Below are 19337 nucleotides of genomic sequence, written 5' to 3'. Positions count from 1 at the left end.
GAAGTAAATGCATATATCTAAATTTCCGGGCTACAGGGGATTTCACTAGGAACCACATAATGTCCTTTTGCCTTAGAACATGTAAAACATTTGAATAGAGGCAATATCCTCTTCACAGGGTGGTAAGAGATCTTCATTATAGTATTCGTAAATTTCATTACAGGATCATAATTTAGGCCCTCTGGATTATATAGATCAATATTTTTGTTTTGATTATATAGCTAAATATTACAAGGCCTCTTCATCCCACTTTTGGCTGAGGATTTCCGAGTACAGCTTGAGAGTTTCTGCGTATTATTTTCCTGCAACTTGGGTTGGATGCTTAAGTCGCCTTCTGTGCATTACATGCTTGCACCCTTGTCCTGAATGATCCCAACTGTGAGTTTAAAAAAAAAAAAGATATATATATATACTACATATTACCTACTGGCGGTCGCCAGTAGGTAGTTATAGTTAGGACCCTGTTTCCATAGGAAAACCGCAACATTCTATTTTGAATAACTTTGGCGCCGGTCGACGAATCCTCGCGAAATTTTCAAAACTAATGGGGCGCTACGCTCCGCTCCTACCCTGAAAGTCTCGGGGGGGATTCGTCAAGCGGGGGCTGAGATAAAAGGGGGGTCCCAAAACGCGTTTTTCCCATGCATTTTTCCATAGGACCTTTAGACACAGCTACAGCCCGAACGGCTGAACAGACTTCCTTGAAATTTGGCAGAGAGGTAGTCTACAGGTCAAGGAAGTGCCTTTTGTAGGTTTGGTGTAAATCTGTTCAGTAGATTCTGAGAAAATAGCCTTTAAATCAAAATATATATCTGAGCCAGCTTACGGTGCGCTTACGGTAAGCTTACCGTACGCGTACGGTGACGTGCGCGAGCGCGATTCTGATTGGTTGTTAGATCTTAGTAAACATTCGAATCGTTCGAAACCAGGAAGCGGCGGCCGCCATTTTCTCTCTCGCACTCTTAAGCGGAGAGGAAAAACAAAGGCCAAATACATGTAAAGGGACTGTTTGCACAGCTCCTTACCACCTAGCCTTGATTAATGGGTCCCCACAGTTCCCCCAAGGTCAAAAATGTCTTTTTTTTTTTTTACGAAAAATCGCCGATTACGCTTACCGTACACGTACAGTAAAAAAAAAAAATAAATAAATAAATTATCCACACTCTCCCCACCCTGTGTGCAAATGGTGCCCGCAGTGCACCATTTGTGCATGGGAAATCACAACTGTAGAAAACCTAAAAGCTTACATTTCACAGCGAAGCGCATAATATGTCCTGCATGTGCGCACGGTGAGCGAAGCGCATCGTGCGTACATGGCCCATCCACGGCACTAACTGCGTAAAGTGGGCGTGCGGTGCGCGAAGCGCACCGCGTGCTCACTGTGCGCGCACGATGCGCGAAGCGCACCGTGCGCACCCGGAACGAACTGCGTTAAGCGGGCGCGACCCCATGTGCAAATGGTGCCCGAAGGGCTCCATTTGTGCATGGCATATAATTGTTGTAGAAAATGTAAAAGCTTACCTTTCACAGCGAAGTGCATAATATGTCCTCCATGTGCGCACGGTGCGCGAAGCGCATCGTGCGTACATGGCCCATCCACGGCACTAACTGCGTAAAGTGGGCGCGCGGTGCGCACCGCGTGCTCACTGTGCGCGCACGGAACGAACTGCGTTAAGTGGGCGCGCACGCCACGAATGGCGTAAAGTAACTTAGCATTTAAAAAACCGTACAAATTCACTGAAAAAACCATAGGTTTCACACACGTTATAGTTAGGAATTAGCATTTAAAAAACCTTGCAAATTCAATGAAAAAACCATAGGTTTCACACATGTTATAGTTAGCTGGACATTTTACTGATAAAAAACCAATGAAATTCCCCCGTTATAGTTAGTTCAGCTAACTATAACTCGTGCGCCCGCAATCCACTGCTCATGACATCACATATTACATCACTCATGACATGGTCATTGGCATCACTCATGACATCACTGATGACATCATCCTTGTGATAGAGTGGCGGTCGCGCGAGTTATAGTTATCTGAACTAACTATAACGGGGGAATTTCATTGGTTTTTTTATCAGTAAAATGTCCAGCTAACTATAACATGTGTGAAACCTATGGTTTTTTCATTGAACATATATATATATATATATATATATATATATATATATATATATATATATATATATATATATATATATGTATATACTCATTTTTTAAAAATTATTTAATCCTTTATTTCGCACAGTTCTAATTGCTGGACCAGGATTTTAACCACTCCAATTCTATATACTTTTTCCAGTTGAAAAATGATAGTATTTATTAAGGGAACAATCTACGACCCTCATCAGGCACCCAAAGTACATTATTCAACCTATCCTGTAACGTCATCTTGACAGTCACCCAAATATCAACAATCATCCACACTCCTCGTGTAATCCTTCTGTTGTCTATGTCCTGTAAGTACACGTGGACTGGGACCCGAATATCCAGTGGTCTGGCGTCTTCAGGCTGTAGGGCTGCATATATTTCAGCATTGGTGTTTCACCATACCACATCATACATTCAGCTCTTTGCCTGCGGGGCCAGGTATTTCATCCATATCATTGCAACCTAGCATTTAGCCAGCACCAGAAGTATTGCAGTCCTCCTTCACACTATTTGAGTATATCTGCTACATAACTCAGTAGGGTCACAATCTGATATTCAAGGGCGTGAAAACCTATTACATGTAATATTATAATAATTTCCCTCCAGAAGTATCTAATACTTGGTCAAAGCCATGATAGATGGAGGAAGTCAGACTGCGGGGTTTTACATTTGTGACAGATGTAATCTGTACTTGGATCCACACTATGTAGGAGGGCTGGTGTGTAGTACAAGAACCAAACATTGTAAATGTTCTAGTTTGTGCCTATAATTTGAGCTGGAGGTGGTCTGGGAACAGTAGTATCTCCTCTCAGCGATCACCCACATATCTAATTGAAAACCACCGTATTGATGGGATATCTATAACTGTCCTAGGGTTGTTAAACACGTGATACAGCTTAGCCGTCCACCCTCTAACTTCGGGCAGTTGTATTGAGTAGTAATAGTTTATTAGTTAATAAAAACCATAAATGTTACAGACCATGCATTCAACATGCCTTTGAGTGATTGTTAAAAAAGGGTAATATAAAAAAATAAACATTACATTAAAAAAAGAAAACCTCCCCTAAGTGTGAAACTGGGTAGCCTAGCGCGCTACACGTTTTCCCACCATAACCTATAGTGCTACAGGATGACAGTCACATTGGCCCCAACCAGGGGTAAGAGTATGTTGTGAAAATGGCCAGTCTCGGCGCTAGGACACCAGCTGGCAGTCGAAACGTAAAGTGGCCAAGTGCATAGTTTAAACCTGCATGCGTCCAGACCCTTGTAACTAAGGAGGATGTTTACCTAGAATTGCGGGAAGTTACGTTCCAACTTGTTATGTGAAGTCATTGTAAATGGGGTGACCTTCTTACTGTCTGATGGGGACTTCTATGGATAAACTGCTCGGTGCATGCTACCTAACCTGTGCATAACCAGGACGGTAACCAGCCAGGAGAGGGGATTGGAGCATTGATATTCTTTACTGTGACTCTAGTGACCCGCCCTTCACCTAAACAAGGCGGGGTAACCACTATGTATAAAGTGCCGAGGTGCACATATTGAGCCTGCATGTAAACAAGGTGCTCAACAAGATGGGATGGGGGGTAGGGCATTATTGAACTTACTACGCCCCTAAGCAGCCCACCTTTGGCTTGAATGGAGACGACTAGTCACTGTCCATAAGCGCTGAAGCTCATAGTGTGGCGCCTGTAGCGCCAGCTCTTAACATTGGCAGGGCAGGGGATATGATATTATTGTTCTTACTACCCCCTAGAGTCTTTGGCCTTCATCAGTTCCTTATAGATGTCCCTAAACCGCACCAGTCTAATATTTAGCATGATATGCTGTGGGTTTAATGACACTATTGCTGCTGATCTGCACGTCCTGATTCTTAGGGTCTTAAAATCACTTAGCAGCATGGACCTTCGCTGCAGGCCTAAACAGGGTCATGCAGCAGCGTTTCATTTGATTGATGGCACAAGCAGCACTTCATGTCCCCCTCGCTGCTCTTCTCCTGCCATTTTAGCTTCAAGTCTAGGGTGGGAAGCACTCCCAGTCTCATTGACAATAATTTCTTCTTAACTTTAAGAGAGTAGGCAGGTTCAAGAAAAGTCTAGTCCTTTTGGTCATCATAGGTGTTTAACACCAGCTGTCCGTGCGCTTGCTGGGCCACTGTTGTTTATCCTCTACCCGGCCCTGCTTTTGTTCACCACTCTCTTGAACACTTGCTCGCTTGTGTCTAGCTGCCACAACTCACTCAAGCCGAGTTTTTCAATGCTGCCCTCAAGTTACTTTTTGAGGTTCCCCTTTCCTCTTTGAAGGTTAATTTCGGGCCACACGTGATGGGCTAGAGATTCCTTGGCAGTATTTTTCAGCTTGTGACAGCTTTTTATAAATGCCCGTGTCTGGCAAGATTCTGCCTTACCAGCGAGAACTCAAGCCTAATTTGCCCTGGGGATGCTGATCTCGGTAATTGAAAGAGTTGGCTTAAAAGATCTTTGTTGTAACTTTATCCAAAAAACTGACATCTGAATCCAGCATTATTTCACCTCCATATGAAATGGTTGGAATCCCTTTTGACTTGATTACAGTGACCAAAGGTTTAAGATGGTGGCCCGGAGAGTTTTTGTAAGGGTCGAAAAAATAAAGTTTAGAGCCAGAGCTGTTCCTGTAATTACTTCCTTTTGCAGAAACAAGGCCCATAAGTCTATCTTGACACCTAGATAAAAATAGATCGCTGTCTAGTCTATCAAGGTTCCATTAAGGACCCATTTGCTCTGCTTGGAGATACGCCTGTTTAGCGGAATGACCTTGGTTTTCTTAAGGTTGCTCTCTAGCTCAGTGGTTCCCAAACTTTTCATTCCTGAGGACCCCCATTGAGTCACTACTGGAAGCCGGGGACCCCCAAGCAGTTTGTATGATTTAAATGTCAAACATTAAAACTATAATTCAAAAAAAGAAACACACAAGTGTGCACATCAAACAAAGACTAGACTTGAATTACTAAAGGTTTTAGTATTTTTATATTCATAATATTTGCAAAAATCGAAAAATCTTAATGGGAAGGTTGGTGCTGCATCTCCCGACTAGTTTTTCATTGTTTGGTTTTATTTCGCAGCCCGAGCCTCCTGCTCCTGCCAAGGCTGGACTGGAAACCTAAAGCTGCTCTGGCAAATGTTGTCAGACTAGTCCCCGTACAGTGCACACCAAGTGCAGCGAGTGAGCCTGACCACTACAAAGGGAGCTTTCGGGGGTCTTCCCCAAGACAATTTGGGGGAAAATGGTGCATATGACGACACATTTGTCATTCTATATTGAATTGTATTTGCTTTTAAAGCTTAGTAAATAATGACCTTATTATGCACCAGGATTCAACAGTCTTTTGCCAATCTTCAATGATTCCCTCACTACTACCCTCCCACAGTGCCTCTCATCTCTCCATAGCCCCACTGTCACATGTATTTAATTTGTTTTATAGTACCTCTCATACCACTGTAGGGTGTCAAAGCACTTTACATCTCACACATACAGAGATAATTAATCATACGTGTGTAAATCAGTGAATAGAAAATGTTACATACGGCAAAGAGGACTACAAGGTGTAGGATTCGCATATCATCCACACTGGTAGGCATTTTTTTTAAGAGTGCTTGGTCTGGAGAAGCACTAACTCGGGATTCAGAACATAACATAGGGGTTAGGGTTGACTTTAATAATAAGGATGTATTTCTACTCAAACAAACCTTTTTAGCAGCATCGGGAAAATAAAAGACTAGAAAAAGCATAACTTACTAACTTGTACCATGCAGTTTGCATGCAGCTCTTTGGTGGTAGTTCATAGCTCACTGTGCTATATTGCGATTGGAACTTGTGAACTGCACAATAACAAAATAATCTCTGTGGCAAAAGCAGGAACCCACTGAGCTATGCACAAAACAAAATACAGTTTAAAAAAAAATGCATTGTAGACATATTTTTGCAGCAGGCATATTAACCATCTGTGCTTCCTTAGATGAGTCAAAGCTGCCACTGGTCAAAACCACCATCTCTCTCCAGCAGGTACATTAATCACCTGAGTTATCTCGACACTTTTATTGCTGCCCAAAAACTGCTGATTATACAAGGAACTTTGCAGTGCTTTTAAAACTGCTGCCTGCGGACCCCAGTTTGGGAACCACTGCTCTAGCTGGTTGTCAACTGCATACACTGCTAAGCGGTTAATTAGCTTTGCAGCCCTATTCTGGTGTTACTGAGAAGAAGTAGGTCATCTCCATAAAGGATGTTTGACAGTGGCAGACCACCAAGACTCTGGGGCATGGGATGCTAGCTGGCTCATTGAGTGCCGGAGAAAGGTTTGAGATGTATAGATTGAATTAAAGGGGGGCAAGGATACACCCCTGTTTTAGGCCAATTGATGTCCTCACCTCCCTCGACAGATGGGTTCAATCTCGACCTTGATCTTAACCCAGGTGTTTGCATAGAGCAGCCTAATTGTCCTCAAGAGGTTGTGCGGGATCCCCCAATACTAGAGGTTTTCCCACAGCTTGTCATGTGGGACGCGATCAAACGCTGATTTGAAGTCAACGTAGCACAAATTCAGCGGTGTGCAGATGTCATTAGCTCTTTTCATAATTAGACAAACAGCCATCAGATAAGAGTGTGTCCTTGGACTCTTTGGAGTCCCATCTGGTTTAGGGGCAGCCTGCCTATTTCTTGCGCCCATGCCTGAAAATCTTGAAGCAGCAGTGATGAGAAATATTTAAGTCCACGTCCAACAGTGCTATTAGACAGTAGTTTCTTGGAGAAGAGGCTGATCCTCGTTTGAAGACAGGGTGGATGATTGGGCCTCTCCAACTGCCCGGAATGGTCCCTTCTGCTAATATGGTCTTGAACGTCTCTGCCAGAAAGCTTTCCCATACAAATGTATTTTGTTTGAAGAGAGCTTGAGGGATTCCATTTGGTCTAGGAGCACAGTCAGGTCATGAGTTCACAGTGATCTTGGCTATCGCCGAGACTGAGTACTCCAGCAGACCAGAGGCAGTGCTTGTCACCCGGGAGTGTTCCAGGGTGGCTCTGGCCGGTCGAGCTTCCTGCAAGGTGCGTCTTCAGGTACTCTATCCAGGCATCCTCGCTGATGTTAGCATTTTTTGCTTCCCATGTGCCTTTGTTGGTTTCGTTTACCAGTTTCCAAAAATGTCTCTAATCTGTTTGCTTTGAGGCGTATAGGAGCTTGGCCCATAATGTTTCTTATCTGTTTCTCTTAAAGGCCCACACCCCTCTTTTTAAGGCCTTTCTGCCCCTATTTAATGATTGTAGCAGCTCTATATTTTGGGGAAGATGCTGTAGTTGCCTGAGGGTTCTGCCAATTTTGGATCTTAGTTAACGGTACAAGTTAAGGAGGACACTTGCCTTAATAGTGTGTTTAGTTATCTGCTGTCCCTGATGTTTTGTTTGGCCTAGCATACATGGCAATCATGCATTCGGGCTGAGACCTAGGGTATTCGCCATGACTCTGAGACCCAGCACCTAGCTCTGTAGTCTGGAAGGGTGTACTTTGCAAGCTGTCTAGTTGGCATCGGACTTCCGTCCATGTTAAGGGCACATACATTGTTCTGGAGCCTCCATGACATTTTTCTGAATGATATGCCTGACCGGACTTTTTTTTTTGACAGGGATACGTGTGGTGCATACTGGGTCTACACCTGTAAAGTGTTCAGCTTGAATGTAATGTCCAGAACCTGCACTGGCACAGCTTGGATGTAATGTCCAGAACATGCACTGACATCCTTATGTTCAAGTTGCACGAGTTTGTTGTGTGATTGGTGTCTGGTAGCAGAACTCCATATTGTTTATGATTGTTGGGCAGCAGAGATCAGTAGGATCCAGTTTGAATAACCTTGATAAAAAATATAGAAAGATGGAAGCCATAGTAGGTCTAACCCCTGGACATCCTTAGTAAAAGAACCCAATCCCCAGGGTTGTAGCCCTGTAAACCTTCCTTGTCCCGTAGCCCGTGAATGGGTTTTGACAAATGCAGATTAACGTTTAAGCAGGCTTGTTCCTTTCTAGTTGACTCCTATTTTCCTTCTTTGTTAGTTGCTGAAGGGTATTTTGCATAGGATGGAGAAGTCTCCTAGGAAAAGATATTTCTCAGAGTAGGAGAATGATTTGTATTTGTTATTTGAATCTCTGGTACTCAGTTACCTGGTTCAGTGTGTATAGGCACTTGGTTCTGTGTCCCCGGTGTTTGCTCAGTTTTAGCTGATGCCAGCAAATCAATGACCTTAAAGAATCCTATTCCATAATTTTAGTAATAGAATGCTGCGAAAGGTACGTGAGTCCTCAATTAGATGCGTTGGGGAAGAGATCTGCTTTGAGTGGTTGCTTGTGCCATTATGCAAATTTATAGTGATTTTACCATTCAACACATAGCATGAGATATATATGATAGCGTAGAAAAACAGAAGTTCCTCTTGACCAATTAAAATTGGCACACAATGTTCCTATATCCTATCTGGCAAAGATAGAACATTTTAAAAATAGCCATGATTTAAAGCCACGAATATTTCAGATACATGAGAATGTAGTGGAACTAACCAGAGCAGTACATTTGAGAAAATATTTGGTGCAAGATAGTGACTACTGCCTAGAAATCCTGATACTTTGTAACCCAAAGGTGGGAATGAGTTTCAAGATTTCATTTGTTCCAGCTCATTGCTTTGCGTACTTCAAGAAAGAAGTTCAAAATAAACTGAAAAGGTTATTGAGTGAATATAATTAGGATGTGATTTTGACTGAATATATCCAGAACAAAGCTGAAACACCATTCTAGTTAGACGCCGACAGCGACTGATCAGCAGATACAAATGTCAGCACATCGATCGCTTGACTGTTGGTAGGTCGTAACAAGGATACATAGCGTGCGAGGTTTGAAGCAAAAAAACAATGTGTAGTGAAGCTGTTGCTTAATGTGGATTGTTTCTGAAGTTGCAACTAGGATGTAAATGTTATTATTTTGTGCCCTATTTTGAAACCTATTTATTTGTACAAAACATGGAATTGATTTACTCCATTAGAATTGTTTATCTAGAAATGCAGAGTGATTAAAAATATTTCCCTGTATAAAGTAATCTTCTTAAAATACAATCATTCTGAACTTCTGAAATTGATGCAGTGAATTTATAAATGTCTTGAAACAATTGTATTGATAAATATGAGAGAATTAAAACAGAGGTTACTGAAATTATATATATTTTAAATATTGTGGCCATCGCACTAAAGGTCTGTCTTCCGTGGTGCCAACACAATAGAATGGACTAATAATTATTGATCTGTATGATGTTATCTACTGCAGCTGTAAATCTGCTGTTCTCCACAGCTGGTAGTTCATTGCCAGTAGTATTTTATCAAGGGTTTGTCTCCTTGCTTTTGTCTCTTGTGATCATTTCATAGAGGTTTGGTACTTTTTCCCTTTATAGCCTCTTTTATGGTTGCCCAGGCCTTTTCAGGATTTGTAAATAAATAAATAAAGGTGACTGACAAAGACATCTTTATTTAACTGCGTTGGAAACAATAGAATGTATCTTGAATCTTGTTGGTGTAGCTCTTGCATCGCAGGGTCAGTGCTGTGTAATAGAGAAATTGAGTCAAAACACTTGAATCATATTGGATAAGCTCATTCCCTGTGGCTCGTTGTGGAATAATAGCATCTCTGTCTACTTCATAAAAAGTAGAAATAACAAAAGACAGAATCTATTCAAATGCACTAAATCGTCATGGACTTTCCTTCAGCAGCATTTAATTCTCTCTCAAACGAGTAGCCTGATTGCAGTTAAGGTAAATAGTCAAATTTGCTGTTACATTACTCAATTTACAGTATCACAAAGTTCAAGAGGCAAGCATGAGAAAGGCTTATTAAGAAACTAGTAAAAAAAAACCCTTTCACCTAAATGGCTTTTAAAACATAGCCTTGTATCTCATATGAACCATTGAAAACTTCTCAGTGACAGATCCTGAGGTACGGCACAAAACTTGCTGGTAACCAAGAGATGAAATAGATGGAATCGAGGCAAACAGCCTGTTTTGATGAGCTGATGAAGGACCACCTCCATTTAATCATATGAGTAAAGCTCATGGCATCCTTCTTGTGGTGTGAACACACACTTAACCATGCCAAGGCTTTGATTGGTGACAGTTTTTTGTTGTTCTCAATCCCAAACTGGATTTGTGAGATGGATTTGGTTTGTGAGAAACACTTAAAGAGCTGCATCTGCCTCTCTGCTGGCTCCCACTTTCACCGAACATTAGTCAGACGTAGCTTTGTCAGTAAATTTGGGTGGGGTGGGGGGTGAATTTAGGATTTTCCAACAATCACGCCGGCACATAATGTTAAAATACATTATGTGACCAGCAGGGCACACGAGAGGGGCTTAGGGGGCAGTGAAAAGAGAGAGAAGTGTGAATTGGTAGGAATCCAAAGTACGAGAAAATGCATTATTTTGTGAAATAAACATTTTTAAGTGTTTCCAAACAGAGAGAGAGAGAGTGTACATGCGTTAGTGTCTGTGTGTGTATAAAAATACCTGGTGAAATCGGATAGATACCCCACCATACTCGACTGAAACCACATGTTTCCAATTATTTATCACATAAGACAGTTATTAGGGGGGCTGTAAAACACCCCACCCCCTCCAAAGCTACGCCCCTGCAATTGGAAGCACTGCAAGAGGCTGAGATGCCCAGGGACAGTCATACACATCACTTTAGGTTCTATTTGTCTGAGATTGCTGCTTGTTTGGCATAAAAGTGTCACCCCTTTTGAGCACCAAGCAGGGCACAGGTTTTGCTTGTCGTGTCGCAAGCCTCTAGAAGTCTACTCGCCACATGCGGGGCAAGTTATTTTTACGTACTACCGGTCCATTCTGGGGAGAGACTTCAGCTGATGAAGAACATGTGTTAAGAAAGTGAAAGAATAATAAAGAGGTTTTTAAATAGGATTAAATTTGCTGAGTGCTCAACGACAGAGGTTAGATGTAATTTTATGTCTTCTTACAGATTGTTCCTTATTTTATCCTGGAGATCACGTTTACAAAATCCTCTAACTTGGCAGTCAGAGAAAGAAAAGCAAAGTGAACTGTCCGACAGTCATGCAGAGAGCAATGAAAGGCCGTAGGATGTCGTTTATTTAAAAAAAAAAATAAATTATATAGTAAATGAACGGTGCAAATATTTCAAAATATGTCAGTAGTTGTGAAAGTATATTTTTTTAAAATAATGATTGGTGATGGAAACATTTTATTTGGATCAAAACAAATCAGAACCCTTTACTTGGTGATGTGCAAATAATAAATATTTGTTGAAACCCACTTTCCCCATTATCTTCTGTACGCTATATGGTTATCAGTTAAACTGCATGTAAGTGGGAAAGTTTGCGGCCATTTCAATGGAAATGTGCTGTCTTTAAAACATGAACTCAGAAACATTTCTTCCCCCACACTAATGACAGTGCTATTGATGAACCAAGAGGCAAGTCAGGGGCCATGTGCATCTTTTATGTGGGCTAGATGTTTGTTATACTTGGTGCAAAAGTTTAATCTATTAAATCAAACATAAGAGTTTTTGTACAGCAGACATGCTGAACTCACATATTTGAAGGTACCCTCAGATATAATCATGAAGAAAAAGGCGATTCTGTGAAATAAAATATTTGCCTAGGGTCACACAATTTGAACCAGTTTATTGGTCAAGCGCATTACAGTTAGGTTAGTAGTTTATTCAAGTCACTAGACCTGCAGGTCTGTTAACATTTTTATTACTTTCCGAGGCCTGTGTTGTGAGTCATGCCCATTTCCTCCTGCTTGTGATACTAAAACTGAAAAGCCCTATTTTAATAACGAAACCGAGTGCTAACCTCTCTCCGTGGATGCATTGGCCGTTTGCCAAATGGTGACTAGTTTCCACGATTCTTAGCAGTGCAGGAGGGAGTAGCCAGCAGCGACGCCTGGTTTTTTTTTTCTCCAATAAATACTGCCTCTGGCTGTTTGAGCATGAGCAGGTCGGTGCTGTGTGATTATTCTGACATAATGGCGCCCTCAGCATGTAATTCTATTGTCCCAGATAATACCTATGTTTTCTAGATCACAGTCACAAAGTATTCCATACCACAGAGCATATTTGTGCCAAAGGTGAAGACGGTCCACATCTCTCAGTTGGCTGATCAAGTTAAGGCTGGCTCTGGAAAAAAAATATATGAAACATTTTAATATTTTCCAACTTTACAAAACGGTCTACGCCATTTCCAACATGATGCCTGCTTCTGTAGCATGATAAACCATGCCCTCTGCACCTAGGATTGCCCGCTTTTATTCCTAACACAAATGGCAACGAACTACATTCTCGTATAAAACAATAACTAAAAATCAGATTTTAGCACAGAGGCTTTTTTACAGTGTCAATTCTGTGTTTGTGGATTTCTGTCTGCGTACTGCCCATTTTCTCTTTCAGGACAGCTTGTCCTACGGGTGCCTGTGCTGTGCATGTTTTGTACTAGAAAAGCGACTTGTTCTGCAGGCTATGGAGGCTGAACATTTTTTTAAATTTAATTTTCATTTTCATTTTCTGATTGCTTACAACATAGCATGATGATTCACTGCAATCATGAAATAGTAATACAAGAAACAAGCATCATTTGTAAATCACTTGTGTGTGCAACAGACCAATGTCTCAGGCTAGCATGCACATCACACATTGAGATGTCAACCTCTGACCGATCCGGAGCATCTGGCCCTCCCCAACTGTTAAGTCCACATTCTCAGTGATTCAATAAACACGCCAATTTGAGTAAGTTGTATGAGTTCCGAATTACCCCATCCCAGTGGGTACTATCCCATCAGGCTGTTGTGAAGTAGGGGCAGCGTTGATCTCTAGTAAGTAAGCTTTAAGAGGCTCCCAAATGTCTTTTGGTCGGAAGGCCAGGGGTTGGGTCTTGGCGTACAGTTCACAGTTAGTGTTGCAGTATGTAAGGCTATGAAGCCAGTCTTTCGCAGTGGGGGAGGACCTACTACCCCATTTGAGTGCTATTTCCCTCTTTGTTAGCAAAAGAGTGACGGCAGTAAATTTACGCAGCTTCTTCAGGAGCCCCCCTACATATCCCAGCAAGGCGACTTCAGGCATGGGAGCCATTTCCAGGTGTGTCAATAGTGTTATTAACCTGAAGATGGATCTCCTGAAGTCCCCAATTTTAGCACAGTTCCACGTCAGGTGGGCAAAGTCGGCTTGCGGGCCGCCGCACTTGAGGCAGGAGTGCGGTCTGTTCGAGTCAATGGCGTGAATCCAAGCCAGGATCATGTAGACCCTCCACAAATATTTAAAGTGTATAAGCTTATGTCTGCTATTTAAGGTGACCTTTTTAGTTTGTGCACAGCAAAAGGACCAGTGTGAGTCTTGGATTGGGTGCCTAAGGTCCCGCTCCCATGCCTCACGTATCTTGGTGTCTCTACTAGGAACTAATGTCATACATGCTCTATATAACTTCGAAATTAGATGTTCTCCCCCGGGACTTGAGATTAAGAGAGTAGGCAGAGGGAAGGACTCTGGCTCCAACGGGTACCTCGGAATCTAAGCTCTGAGCACCCTCCGTATTCGACTAAATACAAATTGATCCATAATTGTGTACTTACTAAAATGCCCACCCTCCGTACTAGAAAAGACATGTGCCCCTGGGAACAAATCCCCCATCTTATTCATTGAATATGCTGTGAGCGTATGCTGTACCAGTTTTTCCTCCGTAATGGGGGGGCCAAGGGTTATTAACGACCGGGATCTCTGATAAGTATAAAGCACCCCCTCCCATCACTTTAGTCAACTTACGCCAGGCCCAGCTAGTGGTGGATACTGTTTGAATATCCCGGTGATCTCTAGGTAATACCCGTGGAAGCATAGTACTAAGTGGTGCCGGGAGCACTAGATCCGCCTCAGGTCTAGAGTAAGACATCCGTGCATCAGGATAATACCAGGAGTGTGCAAAACTGCACTGAGCAACCAAGTAGTAGAGCTGAAGATCAGGGACCCCGAACCCACCTCTCTCATATGGTAAGGACAAGGTGTCCCAGCTAACTCTGGGTCTTCCACCCCCCCCCCAGATAATCTGATGGAGATGAATTCTCAAAGTTAGGAAAAAAGTTTTGGGGAGAGGGATGGGAATGTTATAAAACAGGTACAAGAACCTTGGGAGGACAGTCCTCTTCACAAGAGCCACCCAGCCAGCAAGGGATAACTGGAGTCTCAAACAGCGCTCGACCTGCTGTTCCAAATTATGCACCGCAGGGCCATAGTTAAGCCTGATTATTTGCTCAGTCTCTCTGTAGATTCGAATACTCAGATATTTAGCTGACTCCTCACACCATGTAAGTGGGAATTCACACTCCCAGCGAGCAGTGCTCGGTGTCATGGAGGCTGGACCTTAATGGTGGTAAAGCTAGTTAGAAAAAAAGTACTTAAAGGCAAAGAACGGCAAACTTGAACTAGAAAGAGAACCGGCGGCAAGGTTGACAACTGATGGTGGGTGGATAGGGTAAATGTCTACTCAAAACCCATGTGCAAGTTAAGGTTTCTCTTTATGTCTCTTACTCCTAACACAACATTCACTAGATGTCATGAAAACTATTGCTGTTTGGTTACTGGTTGACCAGTGCCTCGTAACTCTTCTATTTCAAACCTCAGTTTTCAAACCCATTGACTTCTTTTGTTCCTTCTCTTTACAGAAACATGGCAAAAGCAACAGGAAAAAGCATCAACCTGAGGGACAAACTGGAAGGCAATGAGCTGGACCTTAGCCTGAGTGACCTGAATGAAGTTCCAGTCAAGGAGCTGGTTAGTAACAGTGACTCACCCTCCTTTATTGCTTTGACTCACTGCCCCCACATCCCCACTTCAGGCCCCCTTAATATTTTATCTACTTTTCGCCCTTGATTGGATGTCTAGGTGTTTTTATATGTACAACTCAAATTGAGGAGGCTGGGTCTTTTTCTTTCTTTTCATTATCCTCATCCTCCTCTATATACCCCAACCTACGCCCCACTACATCTAAAGCCATCAAGCTCCTCTCTCCCACACCTGCAGCACAGTCTTCTAGCTTATCACCCCAAAACATCCCTCGCCTATACCCTTATGCAACACCTCACCATTCCAATTCAGGTACTCATTGTCTACATTCCCACCTCATTCACTGCTTAACCATCATCCCAAACCATCCACTGTGTAACCCCTGTACCAGACCATCCTTTGGCTAACTACATACAGAATCCATCCATTGTCTGTCCATGATGTCAAGACTCATCCACTGGCTAGCCACTTCACCAAACAAAACCAAGCCTTTCCACTATCCCAAACCTCCAAGTGCCCTCTCCTTACTCCAAACCTTTTACTGCTTAGATCTCATCCAAAACTATCCACTGCCTAACCACCACCCTAAACAATCTGCTGTTCAATGACCACTGCAAAACATCCAATAGAAAGTGACCATGAAACCAGCACCCACAAAGCTTCCACTGCCTGTCCACCGTTCCAAACTATCCATTTCACAAACACCAGGCCAAAACATGAACTGTTGGTCCGATCCCAACAACCACGCACTAAGTAGTTGCCTTGCCAAGCATACACAGCCTTGCCGCTATCCAGACTACCAACTGCCTAGCCCTCAACCCAAACCTTCATTGCCTACCCCCCCACTACCACCACCACCACTACAAATCCCTTACTCCAGACTACCCACTGCATAGACCTCACTGCAAACCTTCCACTGCATAGCTCTCATTTCAATGTACCCTCCGGTTAACCACCACTCCAAACCTTGCACTTGCCTCTCCACTGTTCACAAGCACCCATTGCCCTGCTACAACCCCAATCCATATAATGGGATCAGGCAAGACGAGACAAGGGACTATGAGGATTACGGCAGACTAGTGGCGTTATAATGCCAGTCATACATATTGCTTCAATTACATTAAATTTGGGCTAAAAGCCAGGTTCTTTGTGCGTTTTTTCTTTTTCTTTAAAATTCAAGTTATTTTGGAAATAGGTTGGTGATGAAAGGCTACAAAAAGCCATTTGTATAGTCCATTGTAAATAGAGGTTTGCAAATCATATGGTCACACTGCACTGTTCCACCTGTCTGGTCTGACCTAAAGTTGTTGATTGGTCATCTCAGATAACATCTTAGGCAAGTATGAGGTGATTTCGGTACTCAGACGCTCAGTCTTAGAGATGCCTTCATTATTTTTTTCCTTATGATTTCACTATTTTGAAAAATCTTGATAATATATAGAGATGATTATGACTACAAAAGCCCAATAACCCAAAACAGCTACTCCACGACCACCACCACTGACCTCCACGACCACAACCACTGACCATCCTCTCCAACCTGCCCTACCACTCATTATCCATGGTCTTTCCACAATCCCAAACCATTCTTTATCTGTCTCTCCATTCGTTGCCTAACCACTTCCTCAAGCAACTCTCTGAACGATGCACTGTCCAGCAACCATCCCACATAATCCATTGTCTAGCCTGGTCTGCCCCTAAAAATTCAAAACCACCCATTACCTAATAGCCATCCCAACCCATCTTCCTCCTAACCACCACTTCTAACTATTCTCCTCCTTGCCTGTTCTGTTCCTCACGACTCCAAACTATTTACTGCACTGCCGCCAATTGCCCACAGCTTAGCAACTATCCCAAGCCTGTCCCTGCCAAGCCACAATCTCAACGCTGTATGCACTACCCTTAACATATCCACTGTGTGAGCTTCCTCTCTATATGATCTACTGTCTGGCTACCATCCTAAACATCTTACTGTCTGTCCACCTTCCCCTAATCATCCACTTCCAGTCCTGCACTTCCTGATCCAGCATATTTCATAGCCCGCCTCCCCTCAAATTCTTTACCTTCTAGACTCCCCTACCAATACTACTGCCTAACCACTACCGTCGCATCCGCTGTCTAGTCGTCACCTACATTAACTGTTTCTCCATCGACAGTACGTCAACTGCCTAGCTACCAACTTGTATCAGAGTCCTCATCCCACATTGTGCAATGGCTTGCCCCCATATTGCACAATTTAATTCTAGGTACTGCCGTAAAACATGTACTGCCTAGCTACCAACACAGATCATTTACTGACTTGACCATCATGTTCGGACTATTCACTACATAGCCACCACCAAGACCATCCAGTGCTTACTCGCTATTCCGAGCCATTGGTTGCCCAGCCACCACCACTACCATATCCACTGCTAAAGCCAATAACAGCACATTTACTTCCTAGCCACCATATCACTCCATATACATACGAGCCAGCCGCTATACATCTCACATTGTTCACTTTAATCATTCCAAACTGTTCACTGACCAAGCCACCACGTACAAATATCCTCTTACCTACTCACCATCTTAAACCATTCACTGCCTACTCACCAGCTCAAACCACTCACTACCTAGCCACTACCCCAGATCATCCAGTGACTTGGCCACTCCTTCATACCATCTACTGCTTAGCCACCACCCTAGACAAACCACCCTGGCTAGCTTCCCTTTCCAGTCTCACCCCTAACATCCCCCAGCATTGCAAAGCATTCATTGATCTAGTCATCACCTTTAAACCATCCAGTGGCTAGCCATCATTCCAAACAACTACTACTAGCCACTATTCCAAAGCATTCATTGGCCAGCCATCACCCCAGACCATTCACTACCTCGCTGCCTCCAGACCATTCATTCACTATCTAGCTACCCCGAGGCCTTTTACTGCTAGCTCTGCTAGCCCTCCCCAGGCCATTCATCTCCTAGCCGTCCCCAGGCCATTCATCTCCTAGCCGTCCCCAGGCCATTCATCTCCTAGCCATCCCCAGACCATTCACTGCCTAACCACCACCCCAGAAGATTTACTGCCTAGCTACCACCCTGGACCATCCCCTGCTTAGCCACCACTCCAGCTCAACCACTGCCCTGCTGCCAACCCAGACTTTCCACTGCCTAGGCGCCACCCCAGGTCATCCACTGCCTAGCCGTCACCCCAGGTCATCCACTGCCTAGCCGCCACCCCAGGTCATCCCCTGGTTAGCTGCCACCCTGGACCATCCCCTGCTTAGCTGCCACCCTGGACCATCCCCTGCTTAGCTGCCACCCTGGACCATCCCCTGCTTAGCTGCCACCCTGGACCATCCCCTGCTTAGCTGCCACCCTGGACCATCCCCTGCTTAGCTGCCGCCCTGGACCATCCCCTGCCTAGCCACCATTCCAAACCTTCCACTGTCTAGCCACAAAAGAATGGCTAGCTACCATTCATCGCATTCATTTTCTAACGACTCATCCAGAATGTGTAATGCCTAATTCTAATTTTTCCCCATCCACTGGTGGATTTTGGTTAATGTCTACTAGGGCATTCAAACATGCAGTCACGCCATCACGTGTGCCTCAGGAGCAGCGTTCCCAGCTGCTGAGGCTGTTAGGGTACTGATGGTCACAACGGATGGAACAGCACATGCACTATCCCGGGCCACGGGCACAGACCGCAGCCAGAGGAGTCTGCTAATGACCTTTGACTATTCAGTGACGCCACTCCTGCTCTTAAATTGGGTTTTCACAAACCCGAGAATGTGTTCCTGACTCCACTTGGATGAATGTAAGCCATATAAACGGAGTCAAATCTAGGCACTTGCTCTCGAGCCGAGCTTTTTACGCTTGATGAGCAAGTCTTGCATGTGGCCGCACATCTGGCCCCGGCCAGCGCTGCAGGGCTCTTGTGTACACTTGGCCTTGCTGGCGACTTCTTGAAGGTCCAGAGCGTGGCACCTTTGCCATCCAGACACGCTCATTTAAAACCCGCACTGATTTTCCCGAATGTTCTACTGGCCCAAATGCATTTAAAATGTACGCTTGTGGGCGCTGTTATTTTTTTTTAACAATTCTCCCGGTTAAAATACAGTGATATCATCTTCTCATGACAGTCAGATGAGCTTATGTCAAACTTGCAGCTTATTCTAGTTGCAAAGAAATGGGAATATGGGATGGTGTGACTTTTTCAATGACTGAGTTGATGACCGCGGGCAATTCCTGAAAACGAATGTGTGTTAAATCTAATTCCCAATAATGACAACAATAGCGTGGGTGCCTGTGCGTGTGCATACGCACTGTATTTATCC

General features: G+C 43.6%; 1 protein-coding gene across 1 annotated transcript in view; it reads left to right on the top strand.

Moving 5' to 3' along the window:
• Positions 1-19337, top strand: part of LRRC59 (leucine rich repeat containing 59) — a 97163-nt gene that overhangs the window by 13114 nt on the left and 64712 nt on the right. Inside the window, exon 2 of the mRNA XM_085617102.1 lies at positions 14898-15006. Coding sequence (XP_085473228.1) covers positions 14902-15006 — 105 coding nt within the window. The 5' untranslated portion in view covers positions 14898-14901. The remainder of the gene's footprint in view (positions 1-14897; positions 15007-19337) is intronic.

Source organism: Triturus cristatus, chromosome 7 (assembly GCF_964204655.1).
Source record: "Triturus cristatus chromosome 7, aTriCri1.1, whole genome shotgun sequence".
NCBI classification, from domain to species: Eukaryota; Metazoa; Chordata; class Amphibia; order Caudata; family Salamandridae; genus Triturus; species Triturus cristatus.
This window is presented reverse-complemented; position numbering and strand designations above follow the sequence as displayed.